The sequence below is a fragment of the Cololabis saira genome, chromosome 4 (assembly GCF_033807715.1).
Source record: "Cololabis saira isolate AMF1-May2022 chromosome 4, fColSai1.1, whole genome shotgun sequence".
NCBI classification, from domain to species: Eukaryota; Metazoa; Chordata; class Actinopteri; order Beloniformes; family Belonidae; genus Cololabis; species Cololabis saira.
The window spans coordinates 23,717,358-23,727,987 of NC_084590.1; the positions used below are offsets into that span (position 1 = coordinate 23,717,358).

General features: G+C 41.4%; 1 protein-coding gene across 1 annotated transcript in view; it reads right to left on the reverse strand.

Annotated features, from left to right (window-relative positions):
* LOC133441667 (cGMP-dependent 3',5'-cyclic phosphodiesterase) overlaps positions 1-9,391 on the reverse strand; it is a 196,671-nt gene extending 187,280 nt beyond the window's left edge. Inside the window, exon 1 of the mRNA XM_061719203.1 lies at positions 8,921-9,391. Within this exon, the coding sequence (XP_061575187.1) occupies positions 8,921-8,976 (56 nt within the window). The 5' untranslated portion in view covers positions 8,977-9,391. The remainder of the gene's footprint in view (positions 1-8,920) is intronic.
* Positions 9,392-10,630: the final 1,239 nt, after the last annotated feature.

The following is a 10,630-nucleotide window of genomic DNA, read 5'->3' on the forward strand; positions in this document are numbered from 1 at the left end:
CTGGTTTGCCAGGGTCCGTGCCGAACTTAGCTTCCTTCACTATTACTCTGTAGAATAATTAGGGCCCGAGTACTTACAGTGCGAAGGCCCTATTGTATCTGTAGGAATTTTTCTTTCTTCTTTCTTTCTTTATTTTTCCGACGAAAGGAGGGCCTTTTTGCCCCCCTAAACGTGCCCCAAAAGTCACCAAATTTTGCCTGGCGAAAAATGTTATATTTAATGGTTTGCATTAATGGGCGTGGCCTAACGGCTCAACAGCGCCCCTTAGAAAACGTTGTGCCTCAAGCCCCACAATACGGTTTGACGTACATGCACAAAAATCGGTACACATCTGTATCATGTCGCAACTTAAAGAAAAGTCTTTTGGCGCCATGGCCGAAACTGAACAGGAAGTCGGCCATTTTGAATTAATCGTGTAATTTTGGCGCAATTTATGCCATTCCTTTCGGCAGTTAATGCGGCCCGAACCGTAATGTGCACCCAGGTGTGTTATACATCAAAATGTGCGTCTCTATCCTGCAACGACGCGCATTACTTTTCTTAGTCAGAAGCGTTACCGTGGCGACGCTAGACGCCAAAAAGCGCGCCCCCCCTTCATCTGATTGGTCCATATTTGATAGTTCCTATTTTCTGCCATAACTTTTGAGTGGTTTGATATAGAGAGTCGTGGGTGGTGTCATCCGCTAAATGTCCAGGCCTGAAGAATCTACATGCAAGTCATACAAGCGCTTCCACTGCAGCACGCCTGAACGTGCACAAGGGTGCGAGGGCCCGTTCATCGCTGCTTGCAGCTTTAATTCACTTTGAGACTGATTCTGCTGTTAAAGTTATAATTTTCCTGATTACGTCAGGTGGTGCCCCGTTTTGATTAAGTCATTTTGATAGTTCCATTTGATAAATAATCTACTTTATTAATTATTAATAATTGTCGAATGACAACTATTAATAACTCTCTTGATAACCTGAAACAGCGCCCCCTGTGTGGCACAACATCACCAACCTGATCTCACAAAAATCCGTGAAATGCCCACGACCTCTCACCACTATTTTCCATGGCAGCAGCATGGAAATGGTAAAATTCCGTGTGAGCACCACGGATATTGTACTATGCAAAGTCAATTGGGATCCGTTGTCGTGATATATACACGGATTATTACATTATTATTATGTATATATTATTCTTTATTATAGTGGCTAAGTTATGAGTTTTTGACGCGCAAGTTACTGTTTGTCACTGTCAGTTTGTAAAAGCATGTTTTTAACGCTGTTTTAACAGTTTTTTAATGGTGTTTTGATGATTTTTAATACTATTTTGACGGCGAGAATTTAACCGTGTTTTCTAGTATTTAACGTAAATTCAAGTATTTAACCATGTTGTTTGCTGTCGCCATGACGACGGAGGTGGCGTAAGTGATGTGAAATTATTATTTTTAGCAAAAACCACAAGCGTTTCCTACTTCTAACCAATCATAAGTGGTGCAATAACCTAACCAGACCTTAACCAGAGCGTCGTCCAGCCACAAAATATCATTTTTAATAGCTTTTGAACCAGGAAGTGGAGACAGGCGATATTTAAATTCATTGTTTTAACCATTCTCTCATTTCGTCAACCACAGGGAATTCCCTGGGCGTCCCCTCTACGTCAGAGTGACGAGAGATGTGTGGTCATTAATTATGGGCATGCCAAGTAGTGGCATGACCATATTGCAATCGTCCAGAATGGCCCAAAAGGCAATGTTGCTAGCGTTTCGCTAACATGCTAAAGTCGCAAAGGTCCCACTGCGCACCAGCGGGTGTAAAGCATGACCCCGCTCTGTTGTGGAAAAAAAAAATCCCCAAAAAATGAAACACGGCCGAGAAAACCTGAAAAATGAAGGCGTTAAATTAGTATCTAGAAAGGTTTCCCTTTTTTTATTATGGGCATGCCAAGTAGTGGCATGACCATATTGCAATCGTCCAGAATGGCCCAAAAGGCAATGTTGCTAGCGTTTCGCTAACATGCTAAAGTCGCAAAGGTCCCACTGCGCACCAGCGGGTGTAAAGCATGACCCCGCTCTGTTGTGGAAAAAAAAAATCCCCAAAAAATGAAACACGGCCGAGAAAACCTGAAAAATGAAGGCGTTAAATTAGTATCTAGAAAGGTTTCCCTTTTTTTATTATTATTATTATTCCGCACTTTTTTTCGTCCGTTAATACGGCCCGAACCGCAACGTGCACCCATGCATGGCATACATCGTTGGATGCGTCTCCATCGTGATTCGATGGGTATTACTTTTCTCAGTAATAGGGGTTACCGTGGCAACGCTAGATGCCAAAAAGCAAAAAAAAAGGCGAAAATTCCCGCGCTTATTGCTCGGCCGAACTTTATCGTAGAGACATCGTTCAAACTTTGAAACACTCGGCCCGATAGTCTTTAAAGGACCATACAACTTCATCATGCTAGTTATTACGGTTTTTGCGATATTTAACTTTCAATTTAAAAAAAAAATCACTTTTATTTTGGACGCTTGTTGCTAGGCAACGGTTTATCGTACAGACATCATTACAACATTGACCAACCCGGGACGCTTTGTACTGCAACATATTTTAGTCTCGTCATGCTTGCTATTACGGTTTTTGATATATTCCACATTGTTCATTTTGATGCTAACGGAACTTCGGATGCTTGTTGCTCGGCAACGCGGTATCGCAGAGACTTGGTTCCAACGTTAAAAGACTCAGCTTCATGTGGACTACAACATACTGAGGTCTCATTACGCTGTCGTTTACAGCTTTTGAGATATTAAAGCCAAATTGTCCCATTCTATCCTATGGGGCTTGTTACCATGGCAACAAAAACCAATGCATTTGTATGGGGGACCATGTGAATAAACAATCTGTTAATGCTGCCCGAACCGGAATGTGCACCCATGCATGGCATATATCGTTGGATGCGTCTCCATCGTGCCTCGATGGGCAATACTTTTCTCAGTCAAAAGTGTTACCGTGGCAACGCTAGATGCCATAAAGCAAAAAAAAAGGCAAAAATTCAGACGCTTATTGCTCGGTCGAACTTTATCGTAGAGACAACGTTCAAACTTTCAAACACTCGGCCCGATTGGCACTAACGGGCCGTACAAGCTCATTATGCCAATTATTAAAATTTTTGCGATATTGACCTTTCATTTTTTTTTTAAATTTCCATTTGACTTTGGACGCTTGTTGCTAGGCGACAGATTATCGTAGAGACATCGTACAAATGTTCCCCGACTCGGCACGCTGTGGCCGTCAACATATTCAAATTTCATGAAGCTGGGATTTAAGGAAATTTTATGTCAAAATCCATGCCAAATGGCCCCATTCATTCGGATGGGATTTTTTACCACGGTGAAAAAAAAACCTATCCATTGTCATTGTCTATCATGTAGCCTGAACCGCAACGTGCACCCATGCATGGCATACATCTTTAGATGCGTCTCCATGTTGCCTCGATGGGCATTACTTTTTTCAGTTAAAAGTGTCACCGTGGGGGGCGCTGGACGGCAAAAAGCGCGCCCCATTTTTAACTATTGGGAGCACAGGAATGAATGCCATACAACCGTAAACACCTCAAACTGACATAGAACCACCCCAAACACAACCACTACAGCCCCAAACCAAAGCAGCGAGAGGGGTCGAATGGGCGGGTAGGGCATGCCCATATCAAAATTTCCAGAAATTTTCTAGTTACTGTTGCTATGGACGTGGAAGTAAACCGTTAAATATATTGTGCTTTTGAAGCACAATGGGGGGGGGGGGGGGGGGGGGGTACAGATACAGCAATATTACTGTGTGTCATTCTGACCCAGGATGTATGTGTTAGGTAAAATAAGGTATATTCTAGCCCAAATCACAATGTATGACTGTAATGTGTTTAATGAGATGAGTAGTGCTTGGGAAGGGGCTCTTTTAGTTCAAATAACAGTAAGAACTGTTTCTTCAGTTTATAGTGGAATAAATATGTTTGTCTGTTTTTTTTCTTTTATCAAATAGTTCATTCCTTGATACAGATATGACCAGAAGCAAATGCAGAACAACTCACCCTTGCAATAAAGAGAAAATCAATTTATTTTACTCACAATTAAATAACAATTATTATACTATCCTGTGATTATAGTAAGTTGTTCTGAGATAAGTCATTTTTATGGTCTCTAGAACCGTTTCCATTCAGCTGTATTAATTCTTATCTCTATTACCTAATTGTTTCCACCATTTTTGCCCGTCTTTTCCCATAATTCCCAACTCTTCATCTTAAGGGAACCTACTCCTTACTTTTACACACTGTTTTTGTATTTTTTTTTTTTTTTTTGATACTTGAACATGGATTTGGTTAACATGGATAACATGGATAGTTCCAAGGCCAAAGAGCATGGCACTGCTGTGGGCATAGTTTAGATTTAAGCAATTGGAAAAGTGAGAGCCCAACAACTCTGATCAGGCCATGGAGTGCAAGTTGCACATTCAAATAATGTTGCAAACTCAATTGCGCAGCTGGAAGGTGACCGTAATATTTATTATCTGCTGTGTGCATTTGTGATTTCACATCTAAGCAGTTTGGTTAAAACAAACTGTGCACTGTTTGCCCTGTTAGTGCGCTTCATTTAGGCTGATCTGAGATCTGTCAGTGTGTGCCCTGCGTGGACAATCCCCCATCAGCATCTCAGAGCAGAGACTGCTGCTCATTTCATGTTGAAGCCTTATTTTATTTACTCAGTAATGCTTTAATCATTTAACACTAGCTGGATGTTTAGCACTCCATGTATTCTGGTTTTAATGAACATAAACAGAGATTTTAATAATACTTACATGGTTATGAGAAGTCTTCACTGAATTTTGAGCTTTAGTGGCCTCAGATGTGTTTTTAAGTGATTGTTTACTCTGTTCGTCTGTTGCACTCTCGACCTTTAACTTTGTATTACACAAACAGATTTTTTTCTTTCCAGTTGCTCAATTTTAACTGGAAGGGTTTCCTCTGTGTCTTGCATGCTACCTCATAATATTCCTATAGATAATGAGAGCAACCAAACATGTACTCAGTTCAATATTTCAATAGTATTGAATACAATTCATTCCTCAGATGACAGGATTTTCTGCAGCACTCTCATTTCATATCACTCAATAAAATGACTTTCCTTCAGTTTAAAGAGGATAATAGTGTTAAACATAAAACTATTCAAAAATAAACTACAACAGAGCTCTGGACCCCAGAGTTTACTAAAGTATAAGCTGTTTTAGTTGTCACTTCGATGTACTGGTATTTTAAACTGAATATTGTGAAGAAATGTCTGAATCAAAAACAGCAAGTCAAAAATTGCATACATTTGTGAAATTATTGCTTTTGTGGTTATTGTTTTGCTGGAGAGTGCACATTTTGAAGATATTTAAAAAGGTTCAAAAGCATGTAAACACAAGACACAATAGTTTTGTCTCTGCTTTGACTGCTCTCGCACTCCTTCTCTCTGAATATTTTAGTATTGATGAGCCCATTACTGATGATAACACAGTGCTATATCAGCATCTTTTTCTCTCTTCTTCCCCGTCTCTCTCTTTCTCTCTCTCTCTCTCTCTCACACACACACATGCACTCACGCACTCACTAATCAGGGGTTGGGTTACAACTCTGCTGCTTCTGTTGCTGATGAGCACTTGTGTGTATTTCTGTGTGAGGTTGTGTGCTCAGCAGGAGGCTGGGGAATCTGACTTTCTGGCGTCAGTCCAATAAATTGCAATGTTTTTCAGGCTGAAAACCACTCAGATCAACACCTACTGGCTGATAAATGCACATATTACGAGGGTGATGTGTGTCGGCTGTTAAAATGATGTACAGTGATAACAGAAGATAAGCAAGACACATTGATTATGGCTGGCATTTCCTCAAAAGGCCATTAAGAAACCATGAAGTAATGCATGACAACAGGAAAGAATGGCACATGGGCAGTCAAAAATTAAAGCCAACAAGATGCAGGCTTTAAGGTAATAAGGGATGTATTTATGTGATTTCTCTAAGTGCATATCTTTCTGAATAATTGTGAAAATTGAATGGCTGGGTTTAAATGTTATGGTCAAGATATTAATGCCACCAGAAACCCACAACAGCCTGTGGGTGTTTCTCTTTGTGCAGCCAAATCACTGTAGTTGTTCTTATTGTTCAGTCAAAACAGGTGCACATCCCAATGTGTGTGTATATAGCATCTGCTTTTGTTTATTTATTGGAAGTATCCCACTTCATTTCATGACCTTCGCTGATCACTGGTGCCGTTTCCAAGTCAAATCGGCTCCAGCTTGAGGGAAGCAGGTGAGACCAGTTGCTGAATCTAATTGTATTTCAAACATCCATGACATCCGTGTGGCAGATCCATTCATTCATTCTCACAATTGTGGTTATTTTCTCCAGGACTTGCCAACAAACGTTCAGTGTAAGAAGCTTAGTGGTTTCACTGAGATGAATGTGAAACGACTCTGTTTCTGTGTTTCTCTGTTGAATTCAAAACCAAAACCGAAGGAAGACGTAAAGAAAATCAAACACTTCTGAGAATTTCTCCACATTTCTACAATGAAGGGACTAAAACTTGTCATACAAAAGATGTCAACACTTTTTGTGCACTGTGTTATCATCCAGAAATGCTATTCAGCTCTGATAGAGGGGTATTTAACTCACAACATTATAGAAAAAACTGGGAAATTCCACAGAAAACTCAAATATCAAGCATGCACCTGTTACTTTGCCCGCCTCATGCCTGATCACAGTTAGTCAGCTCAGTGATCAATCTCAGCAATGCTCCGCTTTTTTAACATTTAATTAAACACTGAGCATGGCCATGCAATTTATAAACTAATTTTTTCCAGACAGGTGCCCAGTGAGGAGACTCAAAACAAACACACAGGGGAAAACACTGCAGAAACACGTCAAATATACCAACACAACTAGCGTAACGGTCTCTGTGATAACCACAGAGTTTAATGAGCAGCTCTCTGACATGCCCCCAACACATAACAAACACGCTAAGTTGGGATGCAACACTGGGCTGCTCTGCTGGACCAAATAAGGCAGCCAATTATTATAATGATCATGACGGCCTGCTTTGATCCACAGCACATATTTGCCGTCCGCCTGTGAACACATAAAAACAGCCTCGGGACCAAGACTATAATCTGAAAAATAGCTGCGCTTTAAGTTCTGTGATAGTGCACTTTTGGCTTCTTTAAAAGATTTCGTCTAAAAACCTCAAATCCCAAACTATGAAGATCATGCACAGTCTCTTTGTTTCAGAAACTTTCTTTATTAACCATTTACGATGGATTTCTAACTGATTATTCTCTCTTTTTGGTGAAAAATGGATGGTGTCAGTAAAACAAATCATAAGTTAATATATTTTGTCTGGTTGACTTTGTAAACCCTTTCCAAGTCAGATGATTACAGAGGATTTTATAGCATATGATATATAGTAGTTTGCTCAATCTGTACCCATAAAAAGCGTTTTAGAGTTGAACTAGGAGAGACACCACAACCAACAAATGTGTAGATCCAGCAGGAATATGGGGGAGTCTGTCTGGATGGTGTTTTGACACCTGGGGAGATATAGAGCAGTGTTTCCCAACCCTGGTCCTCGGGGCACACTGTTTTAGATGTTTCCCTTCATCATCACACCTGATTCTAATTAATGGTCCTAATTAGTTTGTCATCAAGGTCTGCACAATTCTGTGGATGACACTCGTACTTGTATCACGGTGTAGTGAAGCAGGGTAACATCTAAAACATGAGGACAGTGTGCCTCGAGGACCAGCTGAGAAACACTGGTATAGAGGAGCAAAACGCTCCTTAAATTGTCCATAGAGTTGATGGGCTCCCTGACAGAGCCTCTAAGTAAGAGTACAAATACTACTGGTCAAAATTTACTCCGTTACAAGTAAAAGTAGCTCAGTCAAAATATTACTTGAGTAAGAGTAGAAAAGTACTTGCTTTTAAAGGTACTTAAGTATCCAAAAGTAAATGCTTTTAAATTTACTTTAAGTAAAAGTAAGAGTAAGAATAAGAGTAAATGTCTCATTTTCCACATCAGTAAATTACTATATTTTTTCTAAATTAATTTAAGTTGTAAAGTTTAAGTTGTAAATGTCTGTGGTTTGTCTGTGCCCTCGTTTTTTACTCGGTCAAACTCAAACATTGAGTTAAGATACGGCCAAGGATTTTGTGAAAGTCCCTGCTCCGAGTCCGGCTCATTATCAGACTCAGACGACTCAGCGGATTGTCTTTCTTCTCCTGACGCAGCCGCGTAGCCATTGTTGCGGCTCTGTCTTGACAAACGCAGGCTACTTTGGCGGTATCGTTTTGAGGAGGCTTGACCGATTTCCGCTTTACGTACATCCCAGTGGAGAGCGTGCACTGTGATAGGTCTCCTCCTTTGACAAAAACAGCTTGTGTCCAATAGGATTTTAGGGAAGAAGAAAAAAGAGCAGACCTGAAAGTAACGAGTACTTTTCAGCCTTCCTAGAAATGTACTCGAGTAAAAGTAAAAATATTTGTCTTGGAAATGTATTCAAGTAAGAGTAATAAGTACCAAAGAAATCTAATACTCAAGTAAAGTACAAATCCTCTGGATATGTACTTAAGTACAGTACTCAAGTAAATTTACTCCGTTACTGTCCACCACTGGTTATTTCTAAGGTGGAATATAACTGACAGCTCACATGAGGTCCTCTCTGGTGCTGTCAGAAGGGATATCAACACCCAGCAGGTCCCAGTCACGTTACTACAGTATACACACACACACACACACACACACTCACTATGTATTTAGCTCTTTTCTAGACGCCATGGATTTCTACAGCCAGAGAAGCCAGAAAAAGCACGAGGATGCAAACCCCCGGACCTGTGCATACATGCACTTCTAACAGCACTTACATCTCAGAGGACGGCTGGCTCCGGCACAGCAGCGCGTGTCCGCACGCCTGTCCCATCGCGCATCCTGGTATACAGCAGAACTGCTGCAGCCGACGGGGAGGAGAGAACAGCGGAGAGAAGAGCCCTGCCGGCCCGGGAGGGGTAGCAGACGACAGGCAGATGGATGGATAGATAGATAAATGACTGGGTGTGTGCTCCTCTCTCTCTCCCCTCCTGTCCGCTCTGCGCTCCTCTCCAGCTCAGGCAGCGCGCCGGGATTGGTCCGACCCCGTTCAGTCACTGATATTTGAGCTGTGGTGAGCGAGGAGGATATGAAAGCTGAGCAGAGAGACTGGGGGAGAGCTCAGCCGGTGTTTCCCAGAGCCACATGTGCGCACCAACAGTCAGAAAGAGGCGTCAATCAAACCTGCAGCTGAGGCACGTCACTCCTCCGCGTGTGCTGCTGGGGGAAAAACGTCCTTGTCAAGCCAATGCCGACTTTGTCTGCGCCGGCCCAGCTACCGCATCCTGGGAATGGAAGTTGTGTAGTGAATAATCAACTTTCACACCTCGGAAGCGCATTTCCCAGACAATTGGCACACTTCGCACACGCGCTCCTGCTGCACACAAAGTAGAGGCTGCAGCCCAAAGCCTGTCAGGACAGGACCTGGAAATGACCCCCCTCCCACAGAACAGAGATCTTTTAGGCTCAACACGACATGGTTTCATTATGAAGCACACACCGCACTTCAGTGTGTCAATCACGGGACACTGCAAGTCTCAAGGTCCAGCACAATTCCCCTGCCATATATGGGTTAGTGCACAGGAGGGAGCAGCAGGGATTCTCCCAGGGCCGGTTCTAGAAAATGATGACTAGGGGTGCATTTCAGATCAGAGGGGGTGCACATGCCTGGCACGTTATTTAACACTAAATTATGCATTTTCCCATAATTTCAAGCGGCATAATAATAGCAAAACAACAATATTTGAAGTGTATTTCAAGTGCACTTTTGCAGCAATATCACTGCAGAACAAAGAAAATGCTACATTTAGTCTGGACTACCTCACCCATCAGACAATCTAGCAACAGAAAATAAAACATAGCAACAAAAATAAATTTAACCATAAATATACAAGATTGTCTCAGAAAATTAGAGTATTGTGATAAAGTTCTTTATTTTCTGTAATGCAAAAATGTCATCCATTCTGGGTTCATTACAAATCAACTGAAATATTGCAAGCCTTTTATTATTTTAATATGGCTGATCATGGCTTACAGCTTAAGAAAACTCAAATATCCTATCTCAAAAAATTAGAATATTCTGGGAATCTTAATCTTAAACTGTAAACCATAATCAGCAATATTAAAATAATAAAAGGCTTGCAATATTTCAGTTGAATTGTAATGAATCCAGAATGTATGACATTTTTGTTTTTTTAATTGCATTACAGAAAAATAAAGGACTTTATCACAATATTCTAATTTTCTGAGACAGTCCTGTAAACTTGCTGGCGTGGTTGTGCTTGAACCACTTCAGAATATCCATGGTTACTTTGTGTTAACGGAGCAGCAGAGAGCAGCGTCTTGCTGGTGCAGGAAACTGCACGGAGTGACGGACACCGGCTGATTTATGGTTCCGCGTGGCACCAACGCAGAGCTTACGGCGAAGGATACGTGGTGACGCGAACGTATGGTGTGCGTCATCGCGTATCCTACGCCGTCGATTTAAC